The 20,276-nt window shown below is 22.7% G+C and overlaps 7 protein-coding genes across 17 annotated transcripts; 4 read left to right on the forward strand and 3 right to left on the reverse strand.

Annotated features, from left to right (window-relative positions):
* The first annotated feature begins 78 nt into the window (after positions 1-78).
* On the forward strand, positions 79-7,734 carry LOC122533667 (PSME3-interacting protein). 6 transcript variants are annotated; one of them, XM_043663597.1, is made up of 7 exons: positions 79-98; positions 803-843; positions 1,234-1,336; positions 1,877-1,975; positions 2,124-2,343; positions 2,566-2,630; positions 2,804-3,219. In XM_043663597.1, exons 3-7 carry the CDS (start codon positions 1,240-1,242, stop codon positions 3,118-3,120), a joined length of 798 nt encoding a protein of 265 aa, XP_043519532.1. In that variant the 5' UTR covers positions 79-98; positions 803-843; positions 1,234-1,239; the 3' UTR covers positions 3,121-3,219. The 6 variants fall into 6 exon arrangements, with proteins under 6 accessions (XP_043519532.1, XP_043519533.1, XP_043519534.1 ...); XM_043663598.1 differs by lacking the exons at positions 79-98; positions 803-843 and adding an exon at positions 225-326; XM_043663599.1 differs by lacking the exons at positions 79-98; positions 803-843 and adding an exon at positions 227-337.
* LOC122533665 (putative uncharacterized protein DDB_G0286901) lies at positions 2,563-12,035 on the reverse strand. 3 transcript variants are annotated; one of them, XM_043663588.1, is made up of 4 exons: positions 12,016-12,035; positions 7,194-7,327; positions 5,915-6,967; positions 2,563-2,612 (listed from the first exon to the last, which is right to left on the reverse strand). In XM_043663588.1, exons 2-4 carry the CDS (start codon positions 7,296-7,298, stop codon positions 2,604-2,606), a joined length of 1,167 nt encoding a protein of 388 aa, XP_043519523.1. In that variant the 5' UTR covers positions 7,299-7,327; positions 12,016-12,035; the 3' UTR covers positions 2,563-2,603. The 3 variants fall into 3 exon arrangements, with proteins under 3 accessions (XP_043519523.1, XP_043519525.1, XP_043519524.1); XM_043663590.1 differs by lacking the exon at positions 12,016-12,035 and having other exon boundaries at positions 6,185-6,967; positions 7,194-7,418; XM_043663589.1 differs by lacking the exon at positions 12,016-12,035 and having other exon boundaries at positions 6,161-6,967; positions 7,194-7,418.
* LOC122533663 (golgin-45) lies at positions 2,664-20,079 on the forward strand. 2 transcript variants are annotated; one of them, XM_043663587.1, is made up of 7 exons: positions 2,664-2,669; positions 17,700-17,774; positions 18,168-18,709; positions 18,921-19,120; positions 19,199-19,327; positions 19,443-19,668; positions 19,740-20,079. In XM_043663587.1, the coding sequence occupies exons 2-7, from the start codon at positions 17,723-17,725 to the stop codon at positions 19,899-19,901; spliced, it is 1,311 nt and encodes a 436-aa protein (XP_043519522.1). In that variant the 5' UTR covers positions 2,664-2,669; positions 17,700-17,722; the 3' UTR covers positions 19,902-20,079. The 2 variants fall into 2 exon arrangements, with proteins under 2 accessions (XP_043519522.1, XP_043519521.1); XM_043663586.1 differs by lacking the exon at positions 2,664-2,669 and adding an exon at positions 17,506-17,624.
* LOC122533671 (cyclin-dependent kinases regulatory subunit-like) lies at positions 7,623-8,888 on the forward strand. Its single transcript, XM_043663603.1, has 3 exons — positions 7,623-7,765; positions 8,140-8,267; positions 8,522-8,888. The coding sequence occupies exons 1-3, from the start codon at positions 7,707-7,709 to the stop codon at positions 8,617-8,619; spliced, it is 285 nt and encodes a 94-aa protein (XP_043519538.1). The 5' UTR covers positions 7,623-7,706; the 3' UTR covers positions 8,620-8,888.
* Positions 9,606-10,731, reverse strand: LOC122533670 (cytochrome c oxidase subunit 5B, mitochondrial-like). The gene is made up of 3 exons (XM_043663602.1): positions 10,558-10,731; positions 10,334-10,407; positions 9,606-9,881 (listed from the first exon to the last, which is right to left on the reverse strand). Exons 1-3 carry the CDS (start codon positions 10,637-10,639, stop codon positions 9,669-9,671), a joined length of 369 nt encoding a protein of 122 aa, XP_043519537.1. The 5' UTR covers positions 10,640-10,731; the 3' UTR covers positions 9,606-9,668.
* LOC122533666 (LIM and senescent cell antigen-like-containing domain protein 1) lies at positions 11,463-13,997 on the forward strand. Of its 3 annotated transcripts, none has more exons than XM_043663593.1 (7): positions 11,463-11,847; positions 12,294-12,407; positions 12,571-12,683; positions 12,760-12,952; positions 13,077-13,218; positions 13,306-13,564; positions 13,687-13,997. In XM_043663593.1, exons 2-7 carry the CDS (start codon positions 12,304-12,306, stop codon positions 13,884-13,886), a joined length of 1,011 nt encoding a protein of 336 aa, XP_043519528.1. In that variant the 5' UTR covers positions 11,463-11,847; positions 12,294-12,303; the 3' UTR covers positions 13,887-13,997. The 3 variants fall into 3 exon arrangements, with proteins under 3 accessions (XP_043519528.1, XP_043519527.1, XP_043519529.1); XM_043663592.1 differs by having other exon boundaries at positions 11,463-11,776; XM_043663594.1 differs by having other exon boundaries at positions 11,463-11,666.
* Positions 14,536-16,661, reverse strand: LOC122533669 (peptidyl-prolyl cis-trans isomerase cyp6-like). The gene is made up of 4 exons (XM_043663601.1): positions 16,430-16,661; positions 15,990-16,178; positions 14,830-15,108; positions 14,536-14,667 (listed from the first exon to the last, which is right to left on the reverse strand). The coding sequence occupies exons 1-4, from the start codon at positions 16,625-16,627 to the stop codon at positions 14,584-14,586; spliced, it is 750 nt and encodes a 249-aa protein (XP_043519536.1). The 5' UTR covers positions 16,628-16,661; the 3' UTR covers positions 14,536-14,583.
* Positions 20,080-20,276: the final 197 nt, after the last annotated feature.

Genomic DNA, 20,276 nt, shown 5'->3' on the forward strand with positions numbered 1-20,276 from the left:
TATTATGTGATGATAAATACAAGTACAATAAGTAGAATTTTGAAACAAAAGTTGAATAATTGTTACATAATTTATTTTTTTTATATTTGTATAAGATATTAAAAAAAAAGATTAGTAAAAAATTTTAGAATATTTAGTTTTTTACAATTTATATTCTTTTTGTATATGTATAAATATATATGTAGTTACATTATACTTATTTAATATTTCACGCATGCGTATAAAGTCTTTAGGTACCAAACGAACAATTAATCTCTGTGTCTCAAACATCGTTTATGTGACATAAATTGATAATATAAAAAATTGTTAAATGTGATTTCGATTGTGTAAGACAAAGGTTTATTTAAAATAAAATATTTATATATATTATATATATTTATCGTATATAATTCCGTAATTATAATTGTTCAAGTTTAAATTTAGGACTTAACCTACATGTATTTCGGAAAATACGAAATATTTATCTCTGATCACTGATTTTAAACATTATTAGTTTTATCTATGCATGAAGAATATTTTAATTAAATGAGACATTGCAACAACTTATTAATTAATACATTTAAAAAAGGGAAGGTTTAAAATTTAGAATGCAAAATATTTCTAGAGAAATGTTAATGCCTTAATCGCTTAATTTAATATTTCACATTTTTAATTTAAAATATTAAATATAAAATCTTCCAAAAATTATTTTAAAGAAATTTTAACTTTTACATTGTAGTAAGAAGTGAATAATTAATTATAAATGCTGAAAATTTATATAAATAAAAAGTTTACAAGTAGTGAAAATATATAGTCCTTGTATTATCTGTCTCATATAATCTGTCAAAGTTATACATAAAAGTGGTAAGTATTAATTATGTGGAGTGTATATACTTTTATATATATATTTAAATATTTTTTTTACATACTCAAAAACTTTTTGTTTATATATATTTAATCTAATTCTTTCAAAAATGGTTTTCACATTTCTATTTTTATGTAAAATTTACAATTAAATAATGTTTTCTCATGTTTAACTTTAACTATCTAACTTTATTTAAACATTATGATCATACTATAAAAAAATATATAAAAGTTATAATAATCATTATATTTGTCAATTATATAATTAATAAAGAATTGTTAAAGGAATTGAACATTGTAAATAAATAGAATTGTGTACTATTATATCAGCTATTGATGTTAGCAAATAAATAATTAAAATTATATATGTATCTGATTTTTACATTTTAGTTCACTATGAGTTCAGGATTTATATCAGAAGCTGAAATTGCAGAACAGCGAAGAATACGACAAGAAGAATGGGAACGTGTACGAACAGCAGATCAACCATTAGGTTATTTTTATTTTCATTTCATGTTATCTCTTGACAATTCTTTTTAATCGTATATATATATATATACACAAAACATATATATATATACAAAAATATATATATACAAAAATTACAATATATTTAAAATTAATTGAAATACTTCAGTTCTTATTTTTATTGTTTGTCCTAGTAGTAGTATTAAATTATTTTAAGTGTAAGTATAATCTTGAAGTTATACATCTTAAATTTTATAATATGCAAATTTCATTTGCTTTGCAATAATATAAATATAATTTATATTTATATACTTTTCCTTAAACTATAAAATATTTAAACTTAAACTATAAAAAGTATAAACTATCACTTTCAAAATTTAGTTTTTCATTACTCTTTTGATACAATTATATAAGTCATTTTAATATATTTTACCTATATTAAATGCATTATTTATATATTAAACCATTATAAATATATATTTTTTATATTTGTACATATTTCTAATTCATTTATATCAGCTGTTATAAAAATTTCATCATTATATGTATTTTATAATTTCTATAGAAGCTCCAGAAGAACCATATGATCCACGATCTTTGTATGAACGATTACAGGAACAAAAGAATAAAAGAGATGCAGAATATGAAGAAGCACATAAGTTGAGTAAGTTAATAATTTTATAATATAATCATATTTGATACTAAGTACTTTTTACAATATATATACTACATAGTTATTATTATAATATAAATATTTATAAATATATATATAAATATTTTATAAATATATCTTTATATGTTTTGAATTGCAGAAAATATGATAAAAGGTTTAGACGATGATGAAGTGGAATTTTTGGATTTGGTGGATAGAACAAAATTAGAGGAAGAGCGTAAAAAAAATCTTGAAGAAGAGAAAGAAATGCGAGATTTTAAAGCTGCTGTGGCTTCATTACAAGAAAAAACCTTGAATGAAAAATTAAAACAAGAATTAAAAAATCCTCAAATTGTAAATAAAAATATTTCTTCTGGAAGGTAATATGTTTATTCATCTAAAATAATTTTAATAAATATGATTCATTTCTATACTTCATTTTAGATATCATTAAACTTATAATATAATTAATAAATATTCGTAATTCTCAATCATTTTTATTATTATAAATAGTACAATAATTTTATATATAAGCAATAAATATATGCAATAAATATTACATATACATTATAATGAAGAAGATAAATTTTGTCTTTTTATAGTCGTACTTCACAATTAAAATTATTAGCTGGTGTTGTTGTTAAACGCCCTGAAAAACAAAAAGAAGGTAATAAAAATTTGATATGTCATATTTTTAATGATATAAGTTATTTATGATTGCACTAATTATTATACAAAAATTAAAATATGGTTCGAGTAATTAAAAATTGCAAATAATAAGGAAAAATTTATTATTATTATTATTATTTTTTTATACTCAATATTATTTCGACATTGTAGATCTTACACGGGGTGTTAAGAGAAAGTTATCTGATGAAAGCAAAGATACATCAAAAAAAGAAGATTGTGAAATAAATGAACAGACAGCTGTTGAATGTGAATCCACAATCAAAGATGATACTTTAGAACATAAAAATATAACCAGTGAAACAGGAGGTATGAAATGCATTGGAATTTTGCCTGGTCTTGGCTCCTACGAAGATTCTAGCGATAGTGAATGTAGTTCAGATACAGATCAAGATCCGGAACCAAATCATTCTAAATACGATTTATTAGGTCGAAAAATAAAACTTTTAAAAGATAAAGAAAAAAGCTGAATGCGAAGTATTTGTAAAAGCCTTCTATACATAGGTAAATAACAATTCTATTCTGCAATTTATTGTAATTGTACAATATAAATATATTTTTTGCAATAACTCTTTTGCATATTTCACTTTCATTTTCACTTTATTCTTATTTCATATACTATAAAGAATTACTGGAATTAAAAAAAATATATATTATATTGTATAATATACTTGTTTTCTTGGACTATTTAATTTTTGTGTATTCATTCGTTCATTGTAAACATTTCAAAATTCTGTTTCAAGTATTTTTTCATCAATTCATAATATGTACATACAAATTTAAAAATATCTATTATACTAAGAAGATTTTAAAAACATTTATTTAAATGTTCATTAGATAATTGAATTACGTAAACTTCAATTTTGGAGAAAATATTTTTAAAATGTATTATGTACAATTATAATAACTTAAAATAATCTTTTTGGCAGTATTCATTGTATTAAACAAGATCATTTTGATTGAATATATTGTCGTGACGATTTATCCATAAATTGTATTATATTGTAACATACATGATGTATACATATGGTGACTAGCATAATGATGAAAAATTATTGATAATTTGACTGATATGATTTCGTAAAAAAAGATATAACGATCCAGTTAGTCTCATTTTAAAGCGTGAAGCCTATACTCTGACAGTCATAAGCTGAATCCACGTGGTGATTTATAACTTTTTTTACAAAGTTATATTAAATTATCGATAATTTTTCATTTTCATCACTGGTACAATTATGCTAGTCACTGTATATATAAAAATACGAAATATCAATGCATGTTATTTATGTCAGTTAAAAAGAAACATAACATTTCTGTTTTTTTACAATAATTTTAGTACAACTATCCAAAATTTTTTAAATAGATCACAAGGAATAATAAGTGATGTAGATACTTCTCTTTATTTCAAAATAAAATTATTTTTATACGAAAATTAAAAAATTATTTAAATAGAATATCACATGTTTCTAAAATGTATTATACAGTCAGTCATAAAGACTATTATAATACTTATAATGCATATATTTAAATGTACTATATAATAAAGCTATGTGCCTATATATAGTAAATATTTGTTAAATATGTAATCCCATATATTAACTTGAAATAAATATTAACATCAAAAATATAATACAAAATTTACAATTCATAACCGAAAATATACAGAATATCTTATTTTAATCGTTTAGAATAAATATCTCCAAAGATACAAAACATACGAAAAAGTGTTTCGATAAAAAATTATATGGTATCGGGAATAAATTATGTTGTTATTTATTTAATCTTGCAGAAGCCTAAAAGATCTGAATTTTTAAATTAAAATCTATATTTTTCACTTTATATTATTATAGCTGATATCGATACATTTTTAAAACATTTTTATTTACATGTATTTTTTGTATAAACCATTTCCAAAATATAAACTCTTAAAGCTGATACACTATGAGGAAATTATATGGTTCGTTCATCTAAAAAAGCCGATTATAATATTGAGCTAACGAATTGTTAAACTGATATTCAAATTCTCGATCGTTTATTTTGATGGATGTCCTCTGTTTGGATACCGCTATATCTACTACCGAACTACTAAAATATGACTAGTTGTACGACTAATTACTAATTTGTACGATTAGTACTAAAGTAAATCGAAAAGTATTTATAAACAATAATAAAGAAATATATTATATTTTAACCATTCTCAACCTGACAGCTTAATTTATTTTAGTAACATTCTGGTCAGCTTTAAGAGTTTATATCTCGTTTATATCTTCTACAAAAAGTACATATAGGTAATGTTTTGAAAACATTTCGATGTTGCTTATAATAATATTTAGTAAAAAATATAAATTTCAATTTAAAAATTGAAACGACAGCATGATCTATTCTCCTCGATAGCAATTTTTGTTCAAAACATTTTTTCATATCTGTTACATCTTTTGAGGTATTTGCTGTGGGAAATTAAAATTAAACATTCTGTATATGTGTTTTATAATCATAAAAATCACAAAGTTGGAAATAAAAATTTTATACATATAAACATATTTTTATAAATAGTAAAAACGAATTTTTAATTATTACATTTTATTACAAATTTAGTCAAGTTAAAAGTAGTCAATAAAATATGTTTATATAAAATTAATTAACTTTCTTATAACATCTTCTGTATGTGAAGTAACATATTTATATATTTATATTTTTTAAATTTCATTTTCGTATTACTATATTATATAATATTTTATTAATATATCATGTACGCTAATACAAACGTATTTATTAGAATTATTCAAGTTAAAATTATAATCACTAATCATTTTTTTACTTCTATAAGCTACTTCTAATAATAAAATTTATAAATTAATACTCTAAAATAATATATTATTATTATTATTTTCTACAAATAAATAAAATAGAGAATTGTATAATACCATTTTTTATTTAATTAAATTAAATTAAATAAATTACGTCATTATTGTAATATTAATGCAATAGGGAACGTATCCATTCATCATCTTGGGCAGAAGCTTTATAATTTTTAGATAATGAATCTAAAACAGTATCTATATTTGTACTAGTATTGACTTCTGCAATGTCAGATGTCATATGTTTTTGACTTGATAAATGAGTTTTAGACTTATTAAACTGATTTGGTACACTAATATTCATATGTGAAATTATTCCTTGTGAATCATTTTCTGCTTTTTGAATTTGTATCTTTACTTTTGAAAAAGATGACTCAAGCTGATCTGATGGACAAGTAAGACTTACATTTGAAATTATTTCTGGTGAATCATTCTTTACTTTTTGAACTTGTGTCTTCATATTTGAAGAATTATTAATATTACTATTATTGAAATTATTTGATTCTAGATTTTTCTTAATGACACTAAAATTGAATTTTTCATATTGTTTACCACTAGTTATATTTCGTTTTACGAACGTATTTTTCATTTCTAGATTATTTGGTCTTGTATCATTATTTTCATAACTAGTTAGTTGTATATTAGTTGTTATTGTTTTGGGAGTAGTAGTACATACTGGAACTTCAAATGACAAGGTAATTGGTGGTAAACCATCTATTTCCATCGTAGTTGTGTTTAAGTTTGGTTTTAATATATTTTCATTATCTTCACTTAGTTCTAACTTTTCAACTTCTGATTTTAATTCTGTCATGCCTGCAGATTTTTGATGAACAGATATTTCATTTTTTAATTCATCACTTTTTATAACGTTAGAAGTTTGACTTGCTAGTTTCACATTAGAAACATCAATATTTGTATTTTCAGTACTTATTATTTTTGGAATTCTAATGTTTATATTTTCATTATTTGCTGTAAAAATATCATCCTTTTCTTTAATATGCTTATTTAATGAATTTATCCATTCATTTTCAATTTTTGCATTATTGCCAACTGACTGCAAATTACTCTTATATACATTTGTATCAGTAGCAGTAATTTTCTTATTTAAGACATTCTTATTGCTATCTTTCTCAATATCAATGTTTGGTATTATACTTGGTTCTTCAAAACCAGAGGTATGTAAATTATTGAAACTAATTTTTGAATTTGTTACATTTGAACTGCTACTTATATTATTAATGTTCTTTAAACAATGTATATCTGAGCTGTTGGTCATTTCTATCATTTCTGTGTTTTGGGTAGATATTGTGGATGTATGACATAATACTGATTTTAACGGACTTGATGTAACTTTTTCTTTACAATTTGATGGTTTATAATCATCCCAATAACAAGACCAAACTTTTCCTACTGGTCTTGGGCAAAATGCAAAATCTTTGTATCCGAAAGGCCATACACACTAAAACATAAAATAATAAATCAAATTCATGCCTTTCATGATGTATAAAACGAAACATACATTACAAATATAATATAAATGAGCAATTGTATTGTTACGTGTGTATAAAATTATGTCATTAAATATCGAAATATTAATTACCGTAAATAACCGGCATTGCACTTTTGCAATGTTTTTTGATTTAAACTACATTTATATTTCTATAGATCGAAAGAAGAAGTTTTACCTCTTCATTTTTACACAGCCATACACCTTCCTCTAAATTAATTTGAAATAATTTTATTTCGTTTTTAATGCCTTTTTTTAAACACAGTGGGCAAAAATCTTCCATTTTGTAAATATCGAATTTTATTAATAATTTTTATAATATTTTCTTGATAATAATATAAACGATTTTCCTTTCTTAAATAAAATCATGTTAATTTCTTAAACAAACATTGTTTGCAGCGCCAGAAACAGACTGAGAGTGGTACATGATCACAGACGAAGTATATGAACTTCTGTGTCCTTACTATATAACATGTCACATAGGTTTTTGTACCTGTTTCTGGCTGATTATCTGTTCTGTTACTACTTGTTATGGTTTTCGAGAAAATTCATTTAATGCTGAAATTTGTTTGATGTTATCGAAGATAAAGTGAAATTTATTGTTATATACATATATATATAATTGTTATGAAAATAAATTCGATAAAAGAAAAAGATTTTTACATCTTTTGTATCTACTTTAATATTGAAAATGCCAGCTGATCAAATACAATATTCTGAAAAGTACAATGACGATAAATACGAATATAGGTTGGTATAAAAAAGTTAATTAATTTATATTAAAATATTAAACAAACCAATAATATATGCTTTCAAAACATAACTTTATAAAATATATTAATTTTAATTTAATATATTTGATATATTTGATTTTAATTTACTTGATGTAATATTACAATATTTCGTTTAAGAAATATATCAATATTATATTATGTATATAATATGTTATGTTTAATATGTTCATTTGTAACTGTACATTTTTTTATCAATGTAGAAATATTTCAGATAATATATATAATAAAAGATAGGAATAATTTATTGTTTATAACTGAAAATGTGGTTTTGTGTATAATAAGTATTAATTTCTAGCTATAGTTACTAGATAAACATTTATCTGTTTGTAGACATGTCATTCTACCAGCTGATTTAGCAAGACATGTTCCAAAAACTCATCTCATGTCAGAAACAGAATGGAGAAATTTAGGAGTTCAACAAAGTCCAGGCTGGGTACATTATATGATGCATGTACCAGGTATAAAAATAAATATGCCTATGTTTTTTGCATAAATATAATTGTTTTATGCAATTATAAAATATAAAAAATAAATAAAATTATATAGTGATTTAATGAAATACTAAAGTATATTATCTTATACAGTATTTGTTATATTTTATAAGGAGTTTCAGTTTATTCAAACTTAGTTTTTAAGCATTTCATGTACATGGATTTAATTTAATTACACTGAATATAACAATGTTATAATATTAATTAAAATTATTTTTTAGAACCACATGTACTACTCTTCCGCAGACGAAGGACTGATATTTTAACAAATACAAGAAGCAATTCTTTTCAAACGGAATATCGGATATATTGTGTTTAGAATAAATTTTTAGGAACATTCAATGTTATTTATAAAAGATTTTAAACATAATGAAAGTTAGCACAATTGTATTATAAAGGATAATGATAATGACAATGTTTATTATAATCATAGTTCTGTTAAAAACAAATTTAATTTGAGAATTCTAACGAAATATAAAATTCTGAGGATTCATACAAAATATAAAATAGATTTTACATGATTGTACATTTATTAATTTCATCTTTGCACAATATTAAGTAATGTTAATATAGTTGTTAATCTTATGGGTGTTGGAAATAAAGTACATGTAGTTATAAATTTATACTATAACTATAATAAATCTATAAGTATGAAATTCTTTGTTTTTACAATATATAAGATAAAAAAAGGTTCAATATTTACAATATTTCATAATCATAAAATTTATATATTAATAAACATCATATGTAAATTACTAATAAATAAATATTAATATATATATATAGATATAATAAATTTATATTTTAGATGGAATATAGTAGTATTCAATGCATACAAATTAATTTTTACACGTGCATTTAATATTTTATAATTTATTGTTTTAAATTATTATATTTGAAATATAACATAAATTTAATAATATTTTATAATGCTATAATCAAGGATTGAAAACGATTACATATATTTTGATTCTTGAAAAAATTATAAAAGTCGAAATAATCTTAAAACAGTTATAAATAAAAAGCGTTTTAGTTAAATAATATATATAAATAAATAAAAAGGGTATCGGTAAGAGATTTATTAAATTATATATAAAATAACTTCTTGAAAATTATAAGAATTTTCAATGTTTTATAAATGTGATTATAAGAATTTTCAAACTTTATAAATTATTATATCCTAAATTAGATTCATATAATGAGACTCTTAGAATAATTAATAATAATTTGTTAACAATAATTTATTTTGAATCAAAGTATAAGAAAATGAAAACAGGATATGGATAGTAAATAAAAAACAGAATATGACATTAATTCTATATTTTAAACAAATGACTAATTAACAAGAAGTGACATTAAATTAAAGTCTTATCCTAGAGGAGCAACTTCAGTTAACTTAAACCAATGACCACATTCACAACGGCGTGGCTGTCCGTCATGCAACCACATCCAATTCACATGTGCAGTATCTTCCTCACATATGCAACCGACAATACGACTTTTGAATGCACTTGGTACTAAATTTGGACTTTCTCTTGTGCTGTCACGTACTATTTCTATAGCCTTCATATGATAAGGATCCTGAAATGAAATGATAAATTAAAATTATGAGCAATTAATTAAAATATTAACAGAAAAATAGTTTCTAACTTTCATCCAAAAACATCCATGATGTCACAAAGAAATTCAGAAGATGCAAAAATATTACATGGATAAGTTCCTTGCTCCAATTTATACTTTTTAGGTAATTTTGTCAGATTTAAAAGTATTTCACACAGATTTTTTTTCTTATAAATTTCAACTATATCTATTAATTCTAATTAGATTTTTAAGTTAATTTCAAAAAGTCGATGAAGCTCAAGAAATAATTATAGTTTACAAATGAAATAGAATTTATTTATTTTATAAATTTGCTGCTATGAAATATCTTATTAATAATTTGATGAATCTTATATATAAATTTAAAGATTTATGTATTTTTTCATTAGCGTTAAAGATAAAAACTCAGAATATCAAGCAATATAGTAACTTACGAAATTGCCAGCGGCAGCGGCAAGTAATTCACGTTTCTCCAAACCCGTGGCAAGGTCCAATGGGTCGGGCAAAGCTAAAATAAAATTTTCATTAGAAAATATTAAATTCTGCATTGCAACATGCAAGACGAAAATTGCGCAAAATTAACATATTTTTATATTACGTAACAAAAAAGCGCAAAAATATTTAAATAACTCTGATATCACTTAAAAAATGATATTACGTTTTTCTTTCGAATATACAGCATTGCGAAAAAATTGGCGTCGACATGTCTGTAAAACAGTACGACTACATAACCATGCCATTTTTCGAATTATACGATTAATATTTCGTTGAAGGCAAACGTCTTCTCACGGCACAAACAAATCGTAAGAAAGCAGGAGCAGAGTGTCAACCCTATTTTACTAGAATTTTCCAATCGATTAGTTAAACTGATTACAGCGCCATATCACCAAATTAAACAATTTTAATGTACCGTTTCAAAATTGAACAATTCCTATGAGTTAAGTTGTTAAAAATTATATTGTATATTAATACTGTCATTTTCATATAATTCAAAGATAAATATTAAATTGTACTCCAAATAACCTTTATTACTAGAAAGAATTTTAAATATTATGTCAGAAATTTAAGCAATTTTTATAGTGAATGTTACAATTATATATTGTAGTACAATTAACTACAACTATAGCGTATGTAATTAGACATTCTATATACATTTAAAATCCTTCATGATGATTAAAAATTTGTAATGTATAGTTTATTTTATATTTCCCTGTAATTTTTTTGTGTATATAAATAGTTTTGATTATTTGTTTTTTAAAAGCATTTTAAAAATTTTAGTACTACTCATTGATAAATTGAATAGTTGATAACTTAATATATTTTTGTAAATCTCTATATTTGTAGAGATATTTTTAACAAAATCGAATCTTCCATTTTTTTTAAATTGCAAAAGAAAATATTAAAATACATATGTGTAAAGGCATTATATTTATTGAAGTTTCAATCAATATTAAAGTTTTTCGGTATTTATCTAAGTTTCACATCTATGCAATTTTACTTTATTGTTTGAAGTAACACTTCAAAAAAGGCAAGTCCACATTTCTCACGTCCGATTGGTTACTGCAGTTGTAATGGTTATTACAAAAAAAGGGGTGTATGATTTGATGACGTAATTTTTATTCTAAATATAAAATGAAAGAAGGATGTAATGTAAAATCGTATCAGTAACACTTTGTGTATTTTCTGCATAAAATTTCGTCTTGGAAAGTGTTGATAATACTAATGACATATATAAGAGTTATTTATTTAAGTCTAGAAGAATACTAGGTATTTTTTAAAATCTGTAATATATAACATTAATGTTTCTTTTCAATTAAAAGATAACAAGTAACTACAGTTAATAAATTAGCTCTTCTTTATCATTAAAGAATGCCAGGGTAAGCACCTATTATTTCTTTTCATTCAAACATAGTGTAGACTATCTTCCATCAACAAAATTAATTGCCAGGTATATAATTTTAAATCCGTTATTATAAGATATAAATGCTAATATTTATGTAATTTCATGTTTACAAGAGAAAAGTGTAGTAATACGGAAAAACTAAATTTTGTGTAGTAATATGGAAAAACTAATTTTTGTGTAGTAATACGGAAAAACTAAATTATTATATATATAATTAATAAATTATTTATTATGTATTGTATAATTATATGAAGAAATAAATTATTTCTATTATTTAATTAAGAATATATATTCATTATATAAAGCTATAAAAAATTTAGTAATTAATGAGAATATTTTGAAAATTTTTCAGTTTTTATATATTTTACAATTTTTTTTCAACATCTAATGCATGCTTATTCATATTCATATTAGTTATCTTTAATGTACATTAAATTTTCCATTTTTAAATTGGATTTAAATGAAGCTTTAAATTATGTTTATTTAATAAGTGTTACAGAGATGTCTTTGGATAATATGTTTTGTTCTCGATGTAGAGAAGGTTTTGTTCCTCATGAAAAAATTGTTAATTCAAATGGAGAATTATGGCATCCACAGTGTTTTGTGTAAGAATATTTTATTGTTATTATTAGGATTTATTACATCAATTTAATTTGAAAATTGGATATTGCTTCAGAAGATAATGTAGTTCTGTAATAAATCTGTAATTAAAATTTAAATATAATAATTTATATTTATAAACAATTGTAATAGAAGATTTTTTATTAGGTGTGCACAATGCTTCCGTCCATTCCCAGATGGAATATTTTATGAATTTGAAGGATATAAATATTGTGAACATGATTTTCATGTCTTATTTGCACCTTGCTGTGAAAAATGTGGTATGTTATTTTACTTATAATATTACGACATGGCAAATATTTAAATTAAAAATAATTTATATTTTTTTATTTATAGGAGAATTTGTTATTGGTCGTGTAATAAAAGCAATGAATGCTAATTGGCATCCAGGATGTTTTCGTTGTGAAGAATGTAATGGTGAATTAGCTGATGCAGGATTCATTAAATGTCAGGGTAGAGCTTTATGCCATACATGTAATGCACGTGTTAAGGCTGGGGTTCTTGGAAAATATATTTGTCATCAATGCCAGTACGAATTTTGATTCTATTTACATAAATAAATTTTAATACTATGCATGTATATTTTGATCTTTAAAATTGTATATATTGTTCAATTATTACATACTGTGTCTGTAATATCATATAATTTTTAGTGGTGTAATTGATGACAAACCTCTTCGTTTTCGTGGAGAACTTTATCATCCATATCATTTTAATTGTACTGCTTGTGGTATAGAACTTAATTCAGATGCTAGAGAAGTTAATTCTAGACCAGGATATGCTGCTAACGAAATGGTATATATTTATAACTGTATTATCTTGAATTATTATTATCTTTTATAGTGTATCAATCAGTCATATTTTTATTATTTATACTTTTAGAATGAGCTATATTGTTTGAGATGTCATGATAAAATGGGAATTCCAATTTGCGGTGCATGTCGACGTCCCATTGAAGAACGAGTAGTAACTGCCTTAGGTAAACATTGGCATGTTGAACATTTTGTTTGTGCAAAATGTGAAAAACCATTCTTAGGTCATCGACATTATGAAAAGAAAGGTTTAGCTTATTGTGAAACACACTACCATCAACTTTTTGGTAATTTGTGTTTTGTATGTAATCAAGTAATTTCTGGCGATGGTTAGTATATTACTGTAATATTATATAAATTCTATTTTAATTTTCTAAATTGAAAATATTGAAAAAATATAATGAAACAAACTAAAAGAAAATGAATATATGATATATTTTGAATTTTCCAGTTTTTACAGCTTTGAATAAAGCATGGTGTGTTCATCATTTCGCATGTGCATTTTGCGATCAAAAAATGAATCAAAAAACTAAGTTTTTTGAATTTGATTTAAAACCAGCTTGTAAAAAATGTTATGATAAATTCCCACAAGAATTGAAAAAACGTATGCGTCGAATGTATGATTTAAACCCTAAAAGAATACCAGTTTAAACATATGAACAATATATCAGCCTATGGTTATTTGGAAATATCTTCTAATATTATTGATGAAAGTTTATGTTATTATAACGTTATCATTATGTTTTAATTGATAATATTACATTAAATAATATTTATACTCTGTATTAATCATAATAACTATTTTAATATATCTATATAAATTATTATATATATATGAATTTTAAAGTGCCTTATTGTGAATAAATTCAATAACTGCATTTATATTTGAAAATATATTTTGTATATTAAAAAGATACTTAAATCATTATTAATAATACTCAAATTTTATAAAACACATTGCATGTAAACTCGATTTTATTGTATATAAATTGAATGAAAAATAAAGTTATTTACATTATTTGTTTTGTTTATTCATCTCAATAGTAATGTTAAAATAAATTTTCGTTCCAAAAATATTTTTCATATTCAATATTTCTGGAATTATAAATAGAATATTTTATAATCAATATTTTTATAGAAAACATCTGAATAAATTAACAATAGCATATTAGGTATGACATATGGAATGACAATAAATTAATTAAATGAAAATAATAATCGATATAATTAATATGGTTATACTTTTCTACATAAAACAAAATAATTAATACTATTTATAATATTATGCCATTAAAATATATGCATCTTAACAATTAAATGAATTTTTTATGCCTTGCTTAATCTTTTTCTATTTATGTCTTGATAATATACCACAATTGGATATAATTATTGTTTTAAATGGTTTTCCTGTTTTTGTACCAAATTCTTCAATCTAATAAACATTAGATATCAGAAAATTTAAGAAAAAATAAAACAGTTCTTTCTGAATTTATATTAATGTATAAAAGATAATTATATGAATAATAAATACTTTTTATATATGTAAAGAAATTTAGAAATAAGAAGATATTTAATATAATTGAAATAAATTTACCTTATAAATATTTGAGAGACCTGTAATAACTTTTCCAAAAACTACATATTTTCTATCTACTGTTTCTAATTTTCTAAAAGTAAGATTAAATTTGGAATTGCTTGTATTTTCAGTTTCGTTACACATGGACAAAATTCCGGGACCAGCATGACGTAAATTATAATTCTCATGCTCAAATGATTCACCATATATGGACCTTCCTCCACTTCCGTTAAATTTTGTAACATCTCCACTTTGACACCAATAACCAGATACAATTCGATGAAATGATGTGTTTCTATTAGAAATATGTTGTTATTTTCGTTTATTAAATTTTTATATGAATAGTATCTTTCTTGGTATCTTTCTCTATATATTAATTTCTTTCTTTCGAATTATATATTAGTTTCTTTCTTTTATTTGTACTTAAAATATAACTTTATTTATTTTTAAAAAATATTTTTTTTCTGATTTGTCTTGATGGTACAAAGTATGATATAATCAATGCTTTATATATAAATACGTATATTTACTTGTACGATAAACTATTATATCCACGACACAATTCCGCAAAATTTGTACATGTCCGGGGTACAATATCATCATAAAGTTCAAATTCAATGGATCCTAATTTCTGATCTCCCTGAATTTCAATTTCAAAAAAACATTTGGTTCGGATAGATGGATTCATATCCTTCAGTAATGATAAATCTCTAATCATACGATGATCTTGGTGTGATTCCAATCCAATGGTATGTGTTATAGGTTCTTTCTGATATCTGTATTATTGTAACTACATTAATGTAAATTTACATAAAATTATAATATGGTACAAAGTTTTTTTTTTATTTTATTATTATATTTGTAAATGTTATTTTAATTGTACTATTATAGGAGCATAATAAATATAAAGAAATAAAATTTTTAAAATGTGTGTGTATATATATACTTTAGATATATATATATATACATACATACATTACAAATGAATTTATTAAAATTATAGAAAGATAAAAATAAAAAAAAAGTTCTTTTAACTTAAAATTTAAAAAAATAATATAACTAAAATTTTATCATAAATATGATTTAAATAAAATTAATATTGAAATCATTTTGTACAAAAATTTTGGATATGAAAATATATAGCCATGAAATATTTAAAGAATAATGATTTGCCTGTATTTGGACTGTATTTTCATTTTCAGGTTTTTCCAACTTTGTATAAATTCTACAGTAGGATAATCACTACTTGTTCTACAAATTTTTCGTAATAATCGTTTATTTTCTTTCATGAGTTGTTTATTTCCTACTTCCTGATTATCCATCCTTGATTTATATTTTATTTTTGGTAACCAGCAATCAACAGTTCCCTATAATTCGGATAAGCTAAAAATAGTACTTTTTTTATGTGAACGTACGGTATGATTTCCAGAATAATTTAAAAGCTAAATATATTTATATAAGATATCTGATTATATATTTTACACAATACATGTATAATTATTAAGATTATTTACATTAATATTAAATAATGAAATATAATGGTATAAGTATATAAGAAAAAATAAAAAAAATAATGGAAAGTAAGTTTTATTATAAGAACAAAATTTGTTATACTTGCTTCTAATCGAGTAATTATATTCATCCGCCTTAGTAATTTCATATTTTCTTTGTCGAGTTGTAGTATTCGATTCTTCTCACTTTTCATAGTATGCGGTTTATAATATACGGACACTTTAAATTTTGGAGGTTTATTATCGACTAAAGCTTTAGTTTTAGTAATCCTTCGTTTATATTTTTTATACGTCTTTTTATCCATATCTTTACTTTCTGTCGTATTATTTTATTATAATTTATTTGAAAATAAAATTTAAGTTTGTCAGAGTATATATTATATGATTATAGTATCGATTTAAAAAATGTGTAAAAAATTGTTGCTTCGCTCTGACTATTATAAATTATTATATTATTATAAATTTTTGTTGTAATGTAATATCTTTTTTTCAAATTAAATCAACAAAAGAGGTTACAATTTAAAATAAAATTAATTAATTGATAATTGATGCTTCAAACTGTTTGATTATAATGTTACAATATCGCAAAAATATTCAAATATTTTCATATAATAAAATAATAATTTTTAATTTATGTGTCACATTAAATACTTATTAATTTAACTTTTTTTAAAAATATTTTGTATTGTTGAAACTATTTGCTAGTAATTTAGACTATCGATATTAGACAAATGAAACTTTTTATGGAAATCGAATGCTTCGTGAATAATATAGATTTTTATAGTATATACATAGTTATGTTCACTATACTCATGATTATTAAATATGATTATACGATTATTAAATGTAATTTTTTTTTAAAATATACATCTACACATGTTATATATATAAAATATACTGAAAGTGTCAATTTTAAAGCATGAATATTCTATGTGTCATTATTTTGTAAAACTTTATTTAAAAAATAAAATAATGTTTTATATTAATATAGACATACAATAGTATAGATATAGATATACAATAATATAGACATAGTCGAAAGCATTTATCATTATCGCAGTGTTTCTCAATAGCTGCTTTTAAAATGTTTTAACATTCAGTAAATACTTTAATCAAAAAGAATTATAATTATGTATAATTTTATAAAAATAATAATATAGAAGTGTAAAATATAAAATGGATATTGCTTAATATATATATTTTTTAAAACCTGCACAAATTTTATGCTTGTTTGCCTGAATATAATGCATATCTTATTATTCATGTCTTGTTAAGTTTCTTTCATCAAATTCTATTCATCAAGTAAATTGATAATGATTGAAAAAAAATAATTTCTAATTTATTATACTATTTTTACGAGTAAATTCTTTTAAATAGATATCGACGAAATTGAAGTGAAAATGGCCAACGTTTCAAACTCTACAAAAGATGAATCTGAAACTAAGTCACAAGGTTAGATTACTTTTTTTATCAATTATATGTGCATATTTGCATAAATATGTTCTTAATAAAATATTTGTTTTTTCATCCTTAAAATTAAATTTGCTTCTCATTACTGTCCTCAATCTAGTTTTATATATTTACTATCTTATATTTAAGATGAATATATATATATATATAGAGAGAGAGAGAATAATAATAATAATAATTTTCTAGTTTAATAGTATTATTATCATGTAAAAGTAATAAAATATTTTTTTTTGTTTTTTTAATAATTATTGTAGCCGAATACATATGGAAAATGTGAATAGAAATACTTATTAGTATCATATTTGTTAACGCTAAAATTTTTTATTTTTATATTATATATTAATGATGTAAATTAATTAATATATAATATTTTAGATACACAAGTTATGGGCTGGATTAAACGTACACAAGGTGATGGAATGGAAAACGTGACAGCTGAGAAAAATGAAATTAAACAGACAAAATACCGCCTTGGTGAAACATTGATTTATCATCCAACAAATTTAAAACAATTGAGTTCAATTCCACCAGTTATGCCAAATGGTCCAATAGTAAATTTAATACCAAGACATGTTACCAGTGTAAAAGATGAAAAACATATTTTGAATTCATTGAAATCAAAAGAACCAAAGTTTATTCCTTATGAACCATATAAAGCTGCAGTCAATCCTATCATTCCATATGAAAAGAAGAATAAAAAATCACAAAAAGGTAATGTAAATGTGAATATGACTGTCTCTCAAGTTGCTGCGATGAAACTTCATGAAACAAAGGTATCTAATGATTTGAAGACAGTAGAGAAAGATAAATCTGTAGAAAGTGAATGGTTAAAAGAAAAGAAAGCATATGAAGGTGAAATACAAAAACTTAAGGAAGAAAATAGTCAACTTGAAAATCAGTTGAAATTTCAAGCACAGGTATTATCATTTATTACTAAATTGATTTAATTAATTCTTGCATATTTTTTAAAGACAAGAGAAATATTAATTATTGTAAAAAATAAAATATTTTCATACTCTTTAAAATTATCATATAGCTGTGTATTTGTTATATGTATTAAACAATATTTAATACTATTATAAATACTAATATTAACAACACTTAAGATTTTCTTTTTTTTTACAATAGGTTAATGGAGAATTAAAAAACTTACTAGTAGCTGCTGTTGGAGAAGATCTTGAAACAAAAGTTCACTTATTGACTGAAGACAAATTGCAACTTGCTCGAGCTCTTTTAAATTCTGCTCAACATTTGTCAACTCATCAAGAACAAACAGAGTGGTTGGCAGGTCAATGTGAAGTATGGAGGAGTAAATTCTTAGCCAGTAGGTAAATGGAAATAGTTTGATAATATTTATGATTTATTTCATCAATCATATCCACATAACTTTTAATATTTTTTGATAGCTTAATGGTAGAAGAACTTGCAAAATGGAAAGCAGCTCTTTGTCAGAGAACCACAGATCTTCAGGAAACAATAAAAAGACTTCTAGAGGATCGAAATCTAATACGAGACATATCTCTTAAAACATACAGGTTTGTTTTATAAATATTCATAAAAAATTTATTTTATTAATAAAGATATTTCTACAAAATATCTTAAATAAAAAGAAAATATATTTATTCAAATTATGTATCATTTTTCTTTTAGAACACTCAGTATTTTACGTGAAAATTTTGATCCTGTTGGAACTGTTTCTTGCAAAAGGCATGAATTACCAAGTACAAATATAATAGATTTAGCACAAGGCTGTTGTCAACTTGCAGAAATTTTAAAAGTTCAATTATTAAGTGGTTTAGAGAATCTTAATTTACAGAAGGAAATTAATGTAACTGGCTTAGATATGAAAACATTTGCTGAAAAGACTGCAGAACAAGTAAGTGTTTATTTTATATTTGTCTTATTTTGTTTCATATATAAGTATTTCTTTATTTCATTTATATACAGCTTCTTATGAGTCCAAAGTTGCTTATGTCAGGAAGACAAGATGTAGCTTGTAGTGCAGTGATGGGAGCAGCTGTTGCAATTGGTGGCCAAATATTTCTTCCACGAAGTGATTCAAATATAACTTGTTGTCCTCATTGTAGTGGAGAAATTAAACAAATTTAAAAAATTTATATATTTCTATAAGTTACAAGTATAGTGAAATAATCATTATTCGATACTATACCTTTTTAAAGTCTGTTTAAAACTCTTATATGTATTATATTATTTTTCTATATTTAGAAATTTATAATATTATTATTTATAATAATGACAATAAAAATATAATCACTTAATGCCAATATATAATATATAATTTTTTATACACAAAAAGAAAAGTTAGTAATTTACATTTTTAATATAAATTTTTTTACAATATGAAATTTTATAATAAAATAAACTTTACGCAGTGAAATATTTTGTAATATGTTCACATTCAAAATATTTAAGTTCGTACAAGCTAATGATCAAATTAATCTCTTTGTAATTTTTATGTAACAT

This window comes from Frieseomelitta varia, unplaced genomic scaffold (assembly GCF_011392965.1).
Source record: "Frieseomelitta varia isolate USP_RPSP 00005682 unplaced genomic scaffold, Fvar_1.2 scaffold_545, whole genome shotgun sequence".
Taxonomy (NCBI): domain Eukaryota; kingdom Metazoa; phylum Arthropoda; class Insecta; order Hymenoptera; family Apidae; genus Frieseomelitta; species Frieseomelitta varia.